Genomic DNA, 20,078 nt, shown 5'->3' with positions numbered 1-20,078 from the left:
ACCTTGAAGGGAGAGGTTACCATGTCAGTATAGGTGACCATAGGTCAAGATGGACACCCATGACATGTGGAGTTCCACAAGGCTCGATTCTGGCACCACTCCTGTTCAACCTTTACATGCTCCCCCTGAGCCAAATAATGAGAAAGAACCAAATCTCCTACCACAGCTATGCTGATGACACTCAGATCTACCTAGCCTTACTCCCTAGCCTTATTCCTGTTTATGTAAAGCACTTAGAATTGCCACTGTGTATGAAATGTGCTATATAAATAAACTTGCCTTGCCTTGCCTTGCCTTACTGCCTAATGACTACAGCCCCATTGACACCCTCTGCCAATTGTTACGATTTAAAAGATGTTAAATAAAGCGGAAGAGGAGTAACATTAATTTTTGGGTGAAACACATAAGCAACCACACAAATGAGGGACAAAACCAAGATCAGTTAAATGCAATAAAGTGATTTTATTTACAAAAATAGTGATAATAATGAATGCCAAAAAAATATGTATATAGAAAGATTATAAAATATTTACAAAGAGACATTGAATTTCACAGATAACAAATGACATAAGATGTTTGACCAGATATGGGAGAGTTGGAGAAATGAGAAGCGGGCGGCGTCCAAACAAAAGAAATAAATAAAACAAAACAATCTATTTGGCCCAATCTCTACCCTATCTATCCAAAATAAAAATGCAGAGGTTATTGAAAAGAAATCTTCGCGTCTATTACGCACTACCTAACCTATGCGAATCTCTGATGGGAAAACAAAAAGTACAGTGGGTGGAGCATGCCCCTTACCTAGTGTGTCTAATACAGAGATATTCAAACTACTTGTGCACAATGTATGCATTGATGAAATGAACAGTTGGATGTGCCAAAACTTTCTTCAGTTAAACAAAGAGAAAACTGAAGTCATCGCGTTTGGGAACAGAGATGAGGTTCTCAAGGTGAATGCGTACCTTGGCACCACGGGTCAAACAACAAAAAATAAAGTCAAGAATCTTGGTGTGACTCTGGAGTCAGATCTGAGTTTCAGTTGTCATGTCAGTAAATCAGCATACTAACATCTCAAAAACGTTGCAAGAATCAGATGCTTTGTTTCCAGTGAAGACTTAGAGAGACTTGTTCATGCTTTTATCAGCAGCAGGGTGGATTACTGTATCGGTCTCCTCACTGGCCTTCCCAAAAAAACAGTCAGACACTTACTGCTCATCCAGAATGCTGCAGCCAGAATTCTGACCAGAACCAGGAAATCAGAGCACATCACACCTGTCCTCAGGTCTCTACACTGGCTCCCAGTCACATTCAAAATAGATTTTAAAGTATTATTACTGGTCTATAAATCACTAAATGGCCTAGGACCTCAATACATTACAGATATGCTCACTGAATACAAACCCAACAGATCACTCAGATCTTTAGGATCATATAAACCAGAAGTTCCAAGAGTTCAGTCAAAGCAGGGTGAATCTGCCTTCAGCCACTATGCCCCTCGCTGCTGGAATCAGCTTCCAGAAATGATCAGATGTGCTCCAACATTAGGCACATTCACATGAAGACTGAAGACACATCTGTTTAGCTGTGCCTTTACTGAATGAGCACTGTGCTACGACTGAAAGATGACACTATTATATTTTTCTTTTCTTTTTAATTATCTTTTAACCTATTTTAAAAAATTTGTATCTGTTTTTTTTTTATAATTTTTATTTGTTTTTATTTTCTTATATTTGTCTTTTTATTCATTTTCCTATTCTTTTTATTTTATTTATGTAAAGCACTTTGAATTGCCACCGTGTATCAAATGGGCTATATAAATAAACTTGCCTTGCCTTGTACATACACACAAAACATGACTGTGAAGTAAATTTCTGCCAATTTTTTTATAGTTTGTATTAAACAGAAATCAGGGGAAAATATACAGCGGTTTATCTCTGTATACAGTAACCCTTTATTTTGATGATCCACTTGAGTATTAGACTGTCTGCTTAATATTTGTTGCTACTGCTCCTTCAACAGACATTTAACCGACTATAAAACACTTTGCAGGGACATGTCAACACTAACCTCAACCCCAACCTAACAGTCCACTTATAATTTGATGAGAATTAGCTGGCATGTAGTAGCAGAGTAACTTAATTCAACAAACAGACCGTCAAAATAAAGTGTGACCCTGTATATTTATCTAAAGTTGATCAGATGGGGCATTACTACCTTTACCATTTTAAAATTTGTCTAATACAGGTAAATATGTAGGCAGCACGGTCACGCAATGGGTAGCATGATCACCTCACAGCAAGAAGGTCTCTGGTTTGAGCCCCGGCTGGGTCAGTTGGCATTTCTGTGTGAAGTTTGCATGTTCTCCCCATGCTGGGTTTCCTAAAAGTCCAAAAACATGTGGTATAGGTGAACTGGGTAAGCTAAATTGGCCGTAGTGTATGTGCGTGAATGAGTGTGTATGGATGTTTCCCAGTGATGGGTTGCAGCTTGAAGGGCATCCTCTGTGTAAAACATATGCTGGAAAAGTTGTCGATTCATTCCGCTGTGGCGACCCCTGATTAATAGAGGGACTAAACTGAAAAGAAAATGAATGAATCAACAAGTAAATATGATAAATGAATTAATGTGTCACTATAACTACCTCCCAAGTCTGATTGCAATAAGAATTGTAAACTTTTTGGTATGACAAGTATTTTATATAATTATATTTAAACATGTTGTACAATTTGTAAAATTACAGCTGCATAATAAAAATTTCCTGCAATGTCAGGCCTTTATTCTCACAACATTCCAGTAATTAGTTTGGACGAATGAAACCGTTAAAATACAATTATCAAAGTCTTTTTCTTTCCAATTTTTGTAATCTTTTTCCCCATTCATTTTCCAACACTTTGTTTGTAGACAACAGCCCTGGATATGGCTGGCCAGAAGGGGAATTTGTAAGTACCATGATCACCTTTTTAAAACACACATACACACACACACACACACACACATACACACATAGTTCAAAAGTGTGGGAACTGTGTTCTTATCTTACTTCCTGTTGTATCACTTCCCTTACAATAGTGAATTACTGCTGTTTTTTATGCATCATCCTGATGGTCAAACCAGACTGAAGTTGCAATAGTTTGTCTGATTCTAGATTTGCTTTATTTTAGTAACACAATTAATGAGAAACCAAATTATAGACATTGGAAAAGCTTCAATAAAAATCATACTAATAGTTTTTTGCTTGTTTTTAGTCTAAATATCTAAAAAATTCCAAAAATCAAGAAGCATTTTTTTAAAGGTCACCTATTTTACCCCCTTTTCAAGATTTAATATACAGTTGAAGTCAGAATTATTAGCCCCTCTGTTTATTTTTCCCCAATTTCAGCTCTGTTAAAATAGAAAAAAATAAATAAATAAATAAAATTGGGTTAAAAATACCCCAACACATAACCCAACTATAAGTTATTAAAGCACCTTCACAACTATGGGTTATTTTAACCCAATGCATTGGGATATTATTTTATCTATGCATTGCATAATTCCATTCTGGTATTACTATTGCTACTATTACTAGTATTGATTTTATAATTATGGCTGGGTAAATAAAAAAACATACAGTATTCAAAAATATTGAAAATGCTTCATTTCCATTACATTTTAGTTCACTTTTGTTAAAATAAATCAAGAATCACAAACAATGAAGAAACAGAACAAAGTGCAGACAGTTCTAAACTGTGCAAGCAGAAAATGATGTGTTGATGGAGCAGAATATGGAGCTCTATGTGCTTTATCAGTGTCCAGTACATTTAACCACATCCAAACACTTCTAAAAGATAGTCTTGGATGGTGAAATGAATATAAAAACACAACACGGATAGGTAATTTGATAAAAAAAAAAAAAACAATATTATTGCGTTAGAGCTTAAATAAACTTTATAACGCAAAAACAAAATTATGCACACATAATAAATAATAAAATATTCAAATAATCAAAACATTTTAACCCAACTGGTTTAGTTATTAAATAAATAACATAATAAAGGTTAAAAATAGCTCAACAAAGCAGCAAATATATTTAACTCAACTGGTTGAGTTACTAAATAAATAACATAATAAAGGTTCAAAATAACCCAACAAAGCAGCAAATATGTTTAACTCAACCATTGGGTTAAATAAATAACTCAACGTTTTTAGAATGTGTTTAATAGAAAATAGATTTTCTCTAGATTTCCTCTCTAATAACTGATTTACTTTATCTTTACCATGATGACAGTAAATAATATTTAACTAGATATTTTTCAACACACTTCTATACAGCTTAAAGTGACATTTAAAGACTGAACTAGGTTAATTAGTTTAACTAGGCTGGTTAGGGTAATCAGGCAAGTTATTGTATGACAGTGATTTGTTCTGTAGACTATTGGAAAAATATATTGCTTAAAGGGGCTAATAATTTTGACCTTAAAATGGTTTAAAAAAAAAATAAAACCTGCTTTTATTCTAGCCGAAATAAAAAAAATAAGACTTTCTCCAGAAGAAAAAAAATATTATCAGACATACTGCGAACATTTTCCTTGCTCTGTTAAACATCATTTGGGAATAATTTATAAAAGAAAAAGGGGGGCTAATCATTTTGACTTCAACAGTAAGTCTTGTGTGTCTCCAGAATGTGTCTGTAAAGTTTCAGCTCAAAACACTCATCAGATTATTTATTATACCTTTATGAATATTGGAAATTTCGGCTCTGAGGACATTGTAGCTGTTTTTGTGGCCTGTGCCTCTCCACGCTCACCATTCCCACGTGCCTGTCAGAGTGTGTCTCTTGCTGTTTCTTAATTCCAAGAAGGAATTTCTTAATTCCAGTGGAGACCGGTCTTGCTAGGTCACTTTGGAAGAACGAACTCGGGAGACCGCGAGAACAGAGAGCGCGTCCTCTGAGAAGTGAGATCCTGCGTTCTTCCCATAGTTCTTCCTAATGGTCACATGACCTTCACGCATCTTTTTTTGGGAGTGGGGGTTTCACCTTTAATTGACAGGACAGTAGAGAATTAACTGGAAAGCATGGTGAGCAAAGAGAGAGGAAGGATCGGCATTGGACTGCGAGGCGGGAATCGAACTTGGGTCGGCGTGAGCACTGGAGTGCATGTGTCAACGCACTAACCACTACACCACTGGCGCCGACTACCTTCACGCATCTTTAACCACATTTTTTAAATATTACAGCATTCATACAACGATTTATTGCTTTTCCCCTTTTCACAATATTAACTCTGCATAAAGACTTTACTAATATAAATTGCACAATATAAATAAAACAGGTTTTAATTCGAATTTCAGCAAACACACACCCTTAATGTGTTTTTTTCACCCTCATGCTAATGTTTATATTCATCGTTTCATTAAGGGAAACTCCTGAGATAAATAATTCATATCTCTGAACTTTAAAAAATAAACCTATATAAAATGCTGCGCTTCCCACCTCCAGTCGCAATGACTTCTGGGATTTCCAGAGCGAGTTCAATGCTCCAGTCTGCATCGGTGCGTCCTCGATATCAAGAACACATCCGGGGGAAGTTTGATGCGTCCTCCGTTGCGGTCTTAAGTATTGGAACTGAACTTTGGCTGCTGATGATGACAATACACGAGAACAGGAGGACGCAAGACCGCTGAAGAACGCATATTGAGAAACAGCCTCTGTCTCCTGCTGCGTCAGATAAACAGCACAGTGACAGACATGAAGGAAGCAGATCTCACGTAAGGTTTGTGAGAGGTTTGTGTAGGAACTTTCCCAATGATTATCTGATGTATTTGTTGTGGAGTTATTTAAAGCCTTACTGCAACGATGAGTCACACACAGTGACCTCTACTTTAACAATCTAGTCGCAAAGTCTAAAGCGCATGGTGTAAAAGCATTAAGGGCATGTCTGAATCCACTTTTGCTATTTTAAGGATGGAAAAATACAGTTTGCATCTAACAGGGTTGTGCTTATTCTCTTAATGACTTCTGGGTGTGTTTAGAGAATAATGTGCATTAAACCAATCAGAGTCTCACTTCCCATTCCCTTTATGAGTCAGTTGCGTTGCGCCGTTGTGCATTTACTGTTTACATGGTGACTTTGTAAGTGTAAAACTGAACGCTTCACTAGCGAGAAAACAGTTAAACAGAGCATCTGCAGCTCGAGGATAAAGAACAAGCCTCCTCCATTCAGTCTCTTTACTTTTACTCTTTACTCCTTTACTTTGGTGGAGTAAGGAAACGGTGGAAACTCACTCCTCTGAGTATGCCTACATATTTCATTTCCTTTGTTAAGCGCAGTTTCAAAACTATTTCTAAATTCAGTTCTAATCTCCAGCAAAGGAATAAATGAACAATAATAATGAAGAGTGTGTAAAAACTGAGTTTATGGTGATGCAGTTGCTCCAAAATCCCACAGGTGGACAAATCTAAACTTGTTTTTATTAAAACAAATATAAATATGCAGATAATGTGTTCACGGAAACCTGAGTTTGATTTCCACCTCAAGGTAATATGCCGATACTTCTTCTCTCCTCGCACTTTTCTGTCTATACTCTCCATAGATATATACTCTAGATATCGCATAGGGACCCTCAGCATGCGTCAATAGCGCCGCCACATTGGTACAGTGCTCCCAGGACAAATGTCATTAAACCGCACTAGTCAAGACAGTGTTAATTACGTGAAGATGCAGGACTTTAGCGCTGTCTACGGCTTTATGCTAGTTTTGTTGAATAAAATCAGCAAACAATGCAAAAGAAATATGACAACGAGATGCTGCGCTTCCAGAAACTTGTATTATTGTCGGCTAACGTTAGTGAAAGAGTCGTTCGGGGGACTCATTCACAAACGAATCGCTCCCTCCGTCAGTATGAGCAGTGAAAGCAGGAGAGGAGCTGTGTTTCAGGACACGGATTAGATCAAATTTAGCAGGGAGGGTGAATAGTACATTTCTGTACACACAAACACAAGGTTTTTGTCAGGAATGCCCGTGCGGTCACTGATCCATCAATGTAGAAAAGTGATGTGAAATTATAATTTTCGTAATTAGAAAAAAAAATTACATACTAACATCCAGGAAAACTCCCGATCACAGATATATGTGTATATGTGTATATCTCTGGCTTTGGATGGCCACAGTCCTCCACTGTACCTTGGTCCCGCATTCAGTTCAAAGGAGCGCTACCCTGTAGCAAGATGGCGGCGCTATTGACGCATTCCGTCCAATAGACAACAATAGGCCAGGCGACATCTAGTGTATATATCTATGTATACTCTCTACTGTCCTGTTAATTAAAGGTAAAAACAATAAATGTTGAGTACACAAGAAAACTGAAAGGAAATAAAGATTGTTTTTTTTTTTGCTCGCTCAATTCCAGTTCTGCAGACAAAATACGTTCATTTGACGCAACTTAAAACGTTTTGTAACAGAGTAGTTCACCTCTCCACAAAACTAATGAATAACCTTACGTTAACCCAACTAAATGTTTGTTTGTATCACTGATAAATCATGTTAGGTCAGTGCAGCTGATGTTTTCAAAAGTTGAGTGAACAAGAAAGAGCCAAAGAAAATAAGGATTATGTTGTTTGTTGTTGTACTGACTTACATACTTTTACAGTGTATTTTAGATGCATCTTAACAATCTTTTGTGTTTTGTGTGCTTTATTTGTATGTTTTTGCAGGATGAGGAAGATGGAGACACGTATGAAGCTCCACCATGTGACCGCCCCACTATTAAAGTCCAACCGCGCCAAGTAGAGGAGAATGTTTACCTGGGTGTGTGTGTGTGTGTGTGTGTGTGTGTGTGTATATCATTATACACACATATCAACAGTATCTATCTATCTATCTATCTATCTATCTATCTATCTATCTATCTATCTATCTATCTATCTATCTATCTATCTATCTATCTATCTATTGTCTGTCTGTCTGTCTGTCTGTCTGTCTGTCTGTCTGTCTGTCTGTCTGTCTATCTATCTATCTATCTATCTATCTATCTATCTATCTATCTATCTATCTATCTATCTATCTATCTATCTATCTATTGTCTGTCTGTCTGTCTGTCTGTCTGTCTGTCTGTCTGTCTGTCTGTCTGTCTGTCTGTCTGTCTGTCTATCTATCTATCTATCTATTGTCTGTCTGTCTGTCTGTCTGTCTGTCTGTCTGTCTGTCTGTCTGTCTGTCTGTCTGTCTATCTATCTATCGTCTGTCTGTTTGTCTATCTATCTATCATCTGTCTGTCTGTCTGTCTATCTGTCTGTCTGTCTGTCTATCTATCTATTTATCGTCTGTCTGTCTGTCTGTCTGTCTGTCTGTCTGTCTGTCTGTCTATCTGTCTATCTATCGATGTATCCATCGACCCATTTACCCATCTACCCGTCCATCTATCTGTCTATCCATCTATCCGTCTATCTATCTATCTATCTATCTATCTATCTATCTATCTATCTATCTATCTATCTATCTATCTATCTATCTATCTATCTATCTATCTATCTATCTATCTATCTATCTATCTATCTATCTATCTATCTATCTATCTATCTATCTAATCTAGCTCTGTCTGTCACGTGTCAAATCTCTTAAGTACATCACTGTTGAGAACCAAATTAATGTACAACAAAAAGCATTAAAATTGAAGTCTCCAGCAGGGAATTCTGTAAATTGAAATTAATTTATTGTTATTTACCATTTTTATCAAGGCAACTTACTTTAATCCAGGTTACAGATTTGACTATAGTACTTGTAGTTTTTTTCCCTGTTAAAATCAATGCCGTGCTTCACATTCTACAAGAAAAGCAATCAAATGTGATGATTAGCGATATCTTGCTTCTGTTTTTGATCAATATACACATTATATCATAATGAAAGTTTCTATTTTAATGATCAACTGTTTTAAACTGTTACAATCATTTTCCGTAGGTTATCCAGATCGAACCCCAAACCCTGTCATTCCCAAAAGACAGGCAGCACCACCACCACGACCAGCCAAGATCATCCCGTTTGGGAAAAACACAGTAATACACCTGAATTATTCCAATATCTGTATCTTAACTTAATGATCAATCACTTCATCATAAATAACTTCATAATTGTGTGTATTATTTGCTCGCAGAAGCCAGAGTCGCCTCAAGACCAAGAGGAGTTTTACATCGACCCCAATGATGGCAAACGTGAGTCTCCAAACAAGCTCGTGAATTACAGTTTTTCTCAGTGGCGTTGGTTCATTTCTCAAATCAGAATTGAAATGTGCAAAACAGTAAGTGCATTACTCAAAACAACGTGTACAAATAGCAAAACACCATGGATTACCCGCAAAAGCCATTCTCTTGCTCAAAATCCTAAGTTCATGTCTCAAAAATTTATTTCTTTGTCAATGAACAAGTCAGTGCCATCAGAATGACAGATCCTTGTGTCATGGTGTACTGATGATAAGACAGTCAAATTACTCAGTCATGTTGTCAATATAACAGTATAACTTTGGAGGGCTGTTCTGATGTAAACTATGGATAATTTTTTATTTTTTTTTGCTGTTTGTACTGTAATTTTTCCCTGTACTGGGTTGCAGCTGGAAGGGCATCTACTGTGTAAAACATATGCTGAAAAAGTTTAATGTGTTCAGATAAAGAAAAAAAGACGATAAATCACTTGATCACGTTAAAAAGACAGTTAACATGAATTTTTACACATTTATTTACACGTTTGCATTACTGAGAGCAGGAGAGAGACAGGCTGGTAAAGAGTATCTTCATAATATTGTTTATTAAAATAAATGATCAACAAATGAATGTGTCTCGACAGACTTTACAATTGAAGGAATTATCTACACACAATCTGAATTCCCAATTAGAATAATATTACAAACTATAAAATATTATTCATGAAAATACCTAAATAACAGATACATCCAAATGCCCAACACAAGTGAGCTGCGCTCAAGACCAGATCAGCTCGATGTCGTATAATGTCTCCGACACCGCCTGTAGTCCCATTTAGCAACTTGATAGCAACCGTCTTTTTAAAGTAGCATAACCGATATAAAAAGTCAAAAGTGTGCTGTAACTGATGTGTTTTATGTCGTAGAACAAAACGTGAGAGTATCTTGAGTTTGTGTTAGCCACGGACCTAATTTAAGCGATTTTACTGAAGCCCCATACAAAAAAACCCATTGACTTTGGGATGAGGTAACCGGAAGTGCTAAAATGCTAACTCGCTTCCGGGTTTTTGCATACAAATTGACGTCATAGTTCCTCCACTCTATAGGCTACAATAGCAAGTAATAGTGCACTGATTCACACTGAGTTCGGTATTTTGTTGTCCATTGTGCAATAAGTAATTAAAAGAGCTCCTATACTTGTTTGCAAGTTGTGTTGTTTGAAGGTAAAACTAGCTTTTGTTGCTTAGTTTAAATGTTTTGACACGGTATGTGCGTTTTGCAAGCAAAATGTGTCATTTTGACCGTAAGCGCCGCTGATTGGGCCTGAGTGTTAACTGTTTTGAAAACGTGGAGTTTCAGTTGATGCCTGCATCAAAGCAATCAAGAAAACCTGTAAATAAGAGACTAAGCCGAATGAATATAAATGAATGAATATATAAGCATTTATGTGAAGTTAAGTATTTTACTCATGAAATTTGTTATTAGGATTTTACCAAGTACAGGCAGTTTCTGTGTGTCACGGTCGTGGTTAGGGAAAGGAGCGAGGAGTCAGGTGCAGCAAATAATGGGTTTTTATTAATAATAAAATAAAAATAAAAGGCAAAACAAAACTACCCCGAGGGGGAAAACATTAACAAAACACACAAACAAACTTGGCTGGCAAGGCAAGACAAGACTGGAGCAGGAACACAGGGGAGTGTAGACGACGAACTGGCACAGAACAGAAGACATGAGGAGATTATGAGCAGGAGAAAATTCACACAAACAGGTGAACACAATTAACTAATAATGGGTTAACAAGAGGGGTGGGACTAGACAATAGACTGGAGAGCGCATGACAGAGACAAGACAAGCCATGCGCTCACATAAAACAGGACAAGAACATGCAGCCAATGAGAGAACGCATTAACCACATGTTCATGACAACCCAAGCACAACTCTGAAGCACACAACAAAAGCATGTGACCACAACATAAACAACGAGCCACGTGCTTTGACAAGAGACGCAAGACACGAGCACATGATAGGTAAAAACACCTCACCGTGCGCTCACACATATGCAACGCGCATGCTTCATCTCAGCGCCGACCAAAACTGAAACCAACTAGACGGAGGCGCCAAGAATGAAGCAGCGCGATGCTGACAGAACAAACACAAACACTAGAACAAATCTGCACACAGAGGCACACGAAGACAGAAACAGGACAAGACAGCTAGTGCCCGGGCTCTGCCACCAAAACAAGAATTTACAAGACCAGAGTAGCAGAACCCTGACACTGTGTGGTTGCTTGAGGAAATCAATGAAATGTTGTATCCTGTGTCTGCAGCTCCTGAGGTGGTACGTCAAGATAAACCTGGTAAAAAAGGCCCACCTAAAAGACCCCCAATAAAACCCCCACCGGTCCCTCAACAAGATGAAGGTCATTTTTAAAAACTATTTAGCAAACAATAACATTTGCATATTAATTTGCATAAATGATGACCCATTAAGCCCTGTATTCTGTACCTTACTGTACTCTCTGACTTTCCAGATGTTTACCTGGACCCAAATGAAGGGCAGGTATGATTCAGCCTTGTTATGATTATTCAATATTTTATTTGTATAGCCCTTTTCACAATCATGATTGTTTTAAAGCAGCTTTACAAAAGGTGAACATTATTGCATTACAGTCAAATTCAGAAACGTGAAGGTTATTAGTTACTATAACTTTATTAGTCATTCTTAACTGTAATTAACTTTTTACTAATAACTTTATCAGTTTAAGTTCTGATATATAAACATAGTTAACCTGCAGTTATATAGTATAGGTGATGTCCATGTGTAGATGTTCAATGAGGTGTGTATTAAGTGTAATATGAATAAAATATGATCATTTTCATTTTACTCTAATTTTGTTTATATTAGGGTGATGATGAGGATGATACGTATCTGGAACCTGTAGCAGGTCAGTGCTTAAATTATTTTGAGCTTTACAGTAGGCTAACTATTGTCTAATATTGATTGTTTTTCTTTTCATTTGTTTTCCAGATCCTCTTGCTCCTCGAAACCCGATGCGTATACCCCTGCCATCTATAACTGCAGGACGAGACCCTTCGCAGATGATGTACGCATGTTATAATCAGGGGTTATTAGTTTATAACAAATATGAGTTATTATCATAAATTAAAACAAAACAACAAAAAATTTAATTTAATTTAGTTTAACAAATATGGGTTATCATCATAAACTAAAACAAAACAACAAAAAATTTAATTTAATTTAATTTACCTGTGCTTTGCATTGATTTAATTTAATTTAATTTGCTTTACTTTTATTTGCGTTGTGTTGCTTTGCTTTTCAATTTAATTTAATTTAATTTCTGCAGGGTATTCTGACAATAAGCTATTACAAAGAATAAACAATTCACCAGTTAGAATTCTTAGAATAAAATTGGAAAAATTTATTGTATTTTATTTTTAATTTAATTTAATTTTATTTTATTTTATTTTATTTTATTTTAAATAAAATTATGTATAATATATTTAATTTATTTTAAACCCGATTTGCTTTGGGTTGTTTTAATTTGCTTTTTAATTTAATTAGCTATTTAATTTAATTTATGCAGGGAATTCTGACAATAAGCTGTCACAAAGAGAAAACAAATCTTTTGTATTTTATTGTATTTATTGTATTTTATTTTTAATTTAATTTAATTTTATTTTATTTTAAATATAATTATATATAATATATTTTAATTTATTTTAAACCCAATTTGCTTTGGGTTGTTTTAATTTGCTTTTTAATTCAATTTAATTTAATTTAATTTAATTTAATTTCTGCAGGGAATTCTGACAATAAGCTGTCACAAAGAGAAAACAAATCACCAATTAGAATTCTTAGAATAAAATTGGAAAAATTAACTGTATTTTATTTTTATTAAATTTTTTATTTTATTCTTAATTTTAAAATAAATTTAGTTTAATTTAATAATACGGTGTTACAAAGAGAAAACAAATCACCAATTAGAATTCTTAATATAAAATTTTAAGATTTGATTTGATTTGATTTTTTCTTATTAGTTTAATTTAATTTAGTTTAATTTAACATTTTTAATTTATTTTATTTTATTATACACACAAAAAATAATATTTATTAGTCTTGCATTTTTCAGTTTTATTAATACAATCCTAACAATGTAAAAAGAAAAATCAAAAGTTAGTAGCAGTTCCAGAACACTCAAAAAATGCTGGGTAGTTTGTTGGAGAAACCCAACAGTTGGTTTAAATAAATTTCAACTAATTTAATAATACAATGTTTTAACTTAAAAACTACAACTAACTTAAAAAAAACTACAACTTAAAAAACAACAACTACAGTTTAACTTAAAAACTACAATTCAACCTAGCACTTACTTAATTACAATTTGACCTAGCACTTTTAGTGTTGCTGATGTAGTTTCTTGTTGTCTTACAGGATGAAACCGTCTGTTCCCAGACCCAAATCTGTAAGTTGTAGTTTGACATTCACTCACAGACACACATATGTTCATTACAGTGAAAAAACTGAGTCATTTGCTGTTTTTCCTCAGAGTTCATCCCTGATCAGTGGTGCTGTGAACAAAGGTTGGTGAGTTTATTCTTTTAAGGTGCCATAGAGTCCTAGGAAATAGTTAAATAAATAAATAGTCCTAAAAAACATGTGAAAAAATAAAAAGGTGTACATACATTGTAGTAACGGTACACTAAAAAATGCCGGGTTACTTCAACCCAGTCTGGGTGTAAATGGGACTAACTCAACTGCTGGGTTAATTCTTAAATTCAAGTTAGTAGGAATAAGTTTAACCCAATGTTTGAGTTAGTCCATATATTAAAAATGAAAATAACCCGGCATTTGTAGAGTGTATAACAGAAAACTTTACGGGTTTTAAAACCTTGACGCTTTCAAACCACAGTAAACCTTGAGACATCGTCTCTTGACTATTTTATTACTAAACCGTGCTTTTTTTGAGAGGGGTCTGGATGCTAACCTGCAGTGTGATCTGAGCTGCATCCAACGCTTTTTAATGTGCTCACCACCCCTAACCCTGCCCCTCACAGTGACATCACTAGCTCCATTAGCCGCATTTCCACTGTCAAGCCAGGGCTTTTATCGGACCGGGCCAATTTTAGGTTGTGCAGTGAGGATGAAACCATGTCACGTTTCCACTGTCGGGCTAGTAGCTCTCAGCGCATCACGCAAACCCCGCCCCCAGAACGTCCCTAGAATCAAACGTCACACAACCTGCCCACTCCAGCGGGAATCAGGCAGATAAAGCACACCATCACATCATCACGAGAGCATTAAAATGAAGACAACTGAAACAAACAGACGACATGTTACTGTACAGCAGTACATTATATGTCTATTTGCACAGGCCTGTGTGTTTCCAATCATTAGGCTGGCTTGTGTAGCAAGCCAGACTACTGTTATCCTATTTTTCTTCTGAGACTAAAAAACAAAACGCATCTCCTCCTAGAGCTTTCGAGCTATGACCACCAAACTCACACCAAACCTTCAAACTGGTCTGACTCGGTGTGCTATATCTTTTCCAACTGATCCGACTTTCGGTTTTCTGAAAAACGTCCCGGGACCGTTGGAAAAATCCCATTGACTTAACATTGGACCAGACTTTGTGACCTCATAACTCTGCATCAGACTGTCACACAGACTTCTAACTGGGCTCATTTAATTCAGACTACCTAACTGCCAATACCTGATGAGCTTTTAACTTTCTGGCCACACCCTAGTAACCACTTTTGGGACCCTAGAAACTGTCCCATAGACTTCCATTCAAAAGACTGTCATTGACTTTACATTGGATCAAACTTTGTGAGCTCATAACTCTGCATCAGACTCTCCTACAGACTAACGGCTGAGCTCATTTAACTCAGATAACCAGACTACCAATAACTGACAAGCTTTTAACTTTCTAGCCACTCCCTAACAACCAGATACTGCACCCTAGCAACTGTCCCATAGACTGCCATTATAGAGGCCCAGATTGATATCGTCATGCTGTAGTGTTATAGCAACATGCTAATAATGATTAGCTAAGTACTTTAACATTCTAGAAATGCTTAATATCTATCTATCTATCTATCTATCTATCTATCTATCTATCTATCTATCTATCTATCTATCTATCTATCTATCTATCTATCTATTTATCTATCTATCTATCTATCTATCTATCTATCTATCTATCTATCTATCTATCTATCTATCTATTCATACTTTTTAAAAATGTTTAAACTAAATAAATTATTATTAACAGGCTTTCACAAGCCAGCCTCAAAGTTTGTCTCGACAAACTTTAATAATCTAGTTACATTTATTTACTCACCGGCCGACTGTTGGCATCGTGCATGGAGTGGTCTCGCCACTAACAGAGGGAATAAAGCTCTACAATTAAAGTTTCATTTATAAATTTTACCACGTCATATAAAAACATAAGCACTTGTTTGAGGACACAGAACACATTTTGTGTTAGCAGTTTTCCCCGATGTGTTTAAAGCAGCGCTTCATGGGACTGAAAAAAAGGTAGGCTAGTTTCTGCTTTCACTCACCTAAAAATGCTCTGTTTGCATGATTTGATTAATATCATCGTATCCAAATACTTTATCGATAATATTATAAACCTCCTCCGGTGTTTATTGTTTTTAGAACATATTTAAAATCTTTTTTTAGTGAGATCTTAGTAAAATGAAAGCTATATATCGTCACCTTAGAATTATAAGGTTCTATCTGACATTTTTGTCAAAATTGAGTTATTGACATATCCTTATTAAATGACAACGTATTTACGTTGTGCTTTTATTTTTAATAAGTTGTTTGTATTTTAAGCCTTTTTATTTAAAAAACAAAAATAATTTATCTAGAAAGTTGAGCTCTAGCTTGGCTGTAAAAGGTTCTTTCTGTGAGCCAATCAGCATTTTAATGCACGCACGAGGACCAATCAGGACCAGCTTTCTTTGTCATTTGCCGGAATGCTCCATTGACAGCGGGAAACACAAGAAAGACAAAATCACACAAAATCAAAGACGGCTAAATAATGCCACACCACACAAAATTGAGATGTGTGTAAATGTGATGATTTAGAAGCATTTTTTGACATTGAGATTAAATTTTAAATTATACATTGTTAAAAAAGAAACAAATTATTTTTTTAAATTATATATTAAATGTGAAATATTTTTATTTGTGTGTATATAGTCAGTGAAAAACTTTTCAGTGTTTATTAAACTCATTTGCTCATAGTCTGTTTGCTTTTAAAGTCTTTAAATTTAATATTAAACCTTAAAGGGCAAATACTTGATTTAATTCATGGGGCATATAATTCAATAAATATATTTCAATAATTTATATAATGCATAAAGTTTAATAATTATGACCATAATAATTACATAAAATTTACATCTGCGCTGGATAAAATATTTAGCACAGCCTTGTATGGTAAACTTGAACAAGTAAAAATATTCATCCTACAACATTAAATAAATGATATAGAAAGCACAAATGTTACTTCTTCAAGCCTCAACATATTATTACAACACCAAACTATATATATTTTTTTTATTGTATTTATTGAAAAGTTAGCAAATGTAAGAGAACTTTGATAATTTACATTTAGAGTACCTTTAGGGTCTCTGTCATGTTAATGGATGAAAGAGAACTGTTACACACATATTGTTTGCTATATGGATTGCAAAAACTTTGAAGCTCAGTATCTCAAAATTATTCAGAATGCAGAGAGAACCTTATAATTCTAAGGTGACGATATGGCCTAAAACAGTTTCATTTATGTATTGTATATACCTACATTGTTATAGCTTTTTTTTGTATTGGTTTATTTACTTATTGTGATTTTTATTATATCCGATATTTGAAAATTCTTTAAATTATTTCAATATAGCTGCTATTTTATCTAGAAATGACACTATTGTTGTGTTCATATTTTGCATTATCTCCAAAATAAATAAAAAAAGAAAAAAGCCGCTCGGGCCATCAACAGAGCTGTGAAGCAAGCGCTCTTTCGGCCGGCCTCACACACACACACACACACACATACACACACACACACACACACACACACACACACACACACACACACACACATACACACACACACACAGGCATCACAACGTGCACTTATCACGCAGTTATACATTTTTAAAAGCCATTTTAAGGTCAAAATTATTAGCCCCTTTAAGCTATATTTTTGTTTTTTCGATAGTCTACAGAACAAACCATCGTTAAATAACTTGCCTAATTACCCTAACCTGCCTAGTTACCCTAATTAACCTAGTTAAGCCTTTAAATATCACTTTAAGCTAAATACTAGTATCTTAAAAATATCAGGTAAAATATTATGTGCTGTCATCATGACAAAGAGAAAATAAATCAGTTATTAGAGATGAGTTATTAAAACTGTTATGTTTAGAAATGTGTTGAGAAAAATCTTTCCGATAAGTTAAGTTTAATTTTCGAAGTTTCAAATTTTGAGAGGATCACGTGCTTATGATTGTTCTCAGCTGTTCCAGCATCAGCTCATGATCGAATATCCAATAAGATGATTCCTAACTCACTATAAATAACCAGTTTCCTTATCTCAACTACTTCGTTTTAACACACCTTTATTAAGATTATTATGCGTTATTGAAGAATTAAGGAGGACGCGGCAAAGAAAAATCACTTATAAATTAAAACTTCATTATTTTATGCAACAGCCTTGCATTTAAAAGGAAAACATGAGGGCGATCATAAGCAAAAACACCCCTATTCTATAAGGTGTTTTATGGAATAGCCTGTCATTAAACTGACCAGCTATATGTTTTCTTTCCCTTATTTGTTTGCTGCGTGTACTCGTGTGCGATCGGAACACTAGTGTAATGACGGCACGCCATCTTTAACAGACTCTGGCAAAGTCCGCCTCTCCTTTCACTCCATCCCGAAGCCCAGCTGGCCCTTTTTGGTCCAAGGTATTGGGCTGGCCGAAAAAGGCCGGCCGCTGGCCTCAAGAAAGCCCCGCTTTGGCCCGATTAGCCCCCGGAAGTGACAGTGGAAACACGACTAGCATTGGCTCACCCTGGCTCACTCGCTTTATGCCTAGTTCACACTAGAGGATTTTAAGCCTGATTTGAGCCCGATTTGGAAGTTAACGAGCTCGCCGACAGATCGGGCTGTGATCGGGAAGAAATCTGCGGGTGCTCGGCCCTCGCCGCTCTTTATGTGTGAACTACTGAACAACGCATCAATGAGGCTTGCTGACGCGTCGCCGACACCTCGCAGACGGAAATCCAACATTCAGCATGCTAAATATTCCAGAGCAGTCGGCCGACTCAACCCCACGTGTGGTCAGATGTAGTGACGAGCTGCAGCCAATGAGAGAGCATATCAGCATGAGCTGAACGCCTGTGTGTTCAGGAGCTCAGCAGAAACATCTGTGATTGGTCAGAATGGGCATCGGTGCACTCGCTTCATTCTGCGTTAGCACAGACATGAGAGGAGGATATATTAACAGTGGAACTAGAATTCTGCAACTATTAGACCATACCATACTGCTCATTCTGACCGTTCTCATATAAAAGCCAAATTGTCACAACATATTTACATTCAAAGCTATTACTGAGATATTAAAATTAAGCTTTGAATGTCTGGCATCATATTTAATGACACATTACCCTAAAAATATCATCTTTTTTTGGTAATACAGCCTAAAAATATGTAGTTAGGATACTAAAACACTTAAAGGTCTTGGCTTTCATTTTCACTTTCAAACAGGAGCTATTTAACAGCACAGAATATGCTGTTTTGAAAGATATCTGAAGTAAATTGATGTTTTTGCCATCAGAAAGTTTTGTTTATGTTAGCAGGAAGTTGCCAGGCAAGAAAATGCACACATATTTAAAGTCACAGTGAAAAGTATCAGACATGCATGCAGTCATGCTGACCAATATGGTAATTTAAGGCAGAAATGCTCAGTTCTTTACTGTTTTGTAATAAAAAAATAACAATGTCAGAAAGAAATACACTGATAGTTAGAAAACGGCAGGGTGTTATAAATATGTTAGTTTTATTTCAAAGAGTTATAAAATTACAAAAATTAAAAACTCTCTGTGTATCTATCCACTCAAACCTTGCAGATGAGTGATTAATCCGCTGATGAATCAGCTGATTTGACGATGTTTTTAAATGTTTTCTCCAAAGCTTGAAACGCTGTCAGTGATGTCATCAGCACACAAACAGCCAATAGTGTTCAGCTTTTTCTGATGACTCCTCCCTCAAATTTTCATTGGCTGTGGTTTGGTAGCTTGAATGAACTGATGGGGAATGAGTTGTTGTCAGATCATGTAGTGTGTAACCCCCCTTTTGTGGATCGTTCACGGAGTGTTGCGTAGTGTGAACACCACAAAGATTAAAAGACACAAAGTCAAGTCATGTAGTGTGAATGGCACAGCGATCTGCTGATGTTTAAAATCCTGTAGTGTGAACTAGGCTTTAGGCGCGAGAGTGGAAATGCGGCTATTGAGTGCATTGTGTCTGACAGTCTCAGCTTGCATCTTTAAGGCTGCATGCAGACACTATTGGCTATTTCTTGACACCCTGATGTAGATTATATGAGCCACGTGTATTTCTTCATTTGATGGTTTCTCTGATTGTTTAGTTCTCCCTACAGAAGTGAAACGCCCCTCACTTTCAGGCCCGCTACCTCCACCCACACCAAACAGCAAACCAGTTCTCCCAATCATCATGCCCAAAGAGCCCAAACCCAGGTATGTTACCTCTCAATGGAATCGGAAAAGGTTTTGGTTAGATTTTCTTCCAAATTTATAAAGGATTTCATACCTCTTTTGGATGCAGTAGGGTTGTGCAATATGATCACATACAT

General features: G+C 35.9%; 1 protein-coding gene across 4 annotated transcripts in view; it reads left to right on the top strand.

Annotated features, from left to right (window-relative positions):
• si:dkeyp-117b11.1 overlaps nucleotides 1–20,078 on the top strand; it is a 101,117-nt gene that overhangs the window by 68,240 nt on the left and 12,799 nt on the right. For 2 of the 4 annotated variants that reach the window (XM_087264152.1, XM_087264151.1), the window contains exons 3-13: nucleotides 2,902–2,939; nucleotides 7,694–7,787; nucleotides 8,937–9,031; nucleotides 9,130–9,187; nucleotides 11,499–11,591; nucleotides 11,703–11,731; nucleotides 12,077–12,116; nucleotides 12,200–12,275; nucleotides 13,625–13,655; nucleotides 13,740–13,773; nucleotides 19,854–19,962. In XM_087264152.1, coding sequence (XP_087120278.1) covers nucleotides 12,223–12,275; nucleotides 13,625–13,655; nucleotides 13,740–13,773; nucleotides 19,854–19,962 — 227 coding nt within the window. In that variant the 5' untranslated portion in view covers nucleotides 2,902–2,939; nucleotides 7,694–7,787; nucleotides 8,937–9,031; ... (3 more) ...; nucleotides 12,077–12,116; nucleotides 12,200–12,222. The remainder of the gene's footprint in view (nucleotides 1–2,901; nucleotides 2,940–7,693; nucleotides 7,788–8,936; nucleotides 9,032–9,129; nucleotides 9,188–11,498; nucleotides 11,592–11,702; nucleotides 11,732–12,076; nucleotides 12,117–12,199; nucleotides 12,276–13,624; nucleotides 13,656–13,739; nucleotides 13,774–19,853; nucleotides 19,963–20,078) is intronic. The other 2 variants (XM_087264153.1, XM_087264154.1) reach the window with 1 other exon arrangement.

This window comes from Danio rerio, chromosome 8 (genome assembly GCF_052040795.2).
Source record: "Danio rerio strain M-AB ecotype USA chromosome 8, GRCz13ab, whole genome shotgun sequence".
NCBI classification, from domain to species: Eukaryota; Metazoa; Chordata; class Actinopteri; order Cypriniformes; family Danionidae; genus Danio; species Danio rerio.
Note: the sequence above shows the minus strand (reverse complement) of the source record. Positions and strands in the feature narration are given on the sequence as shown.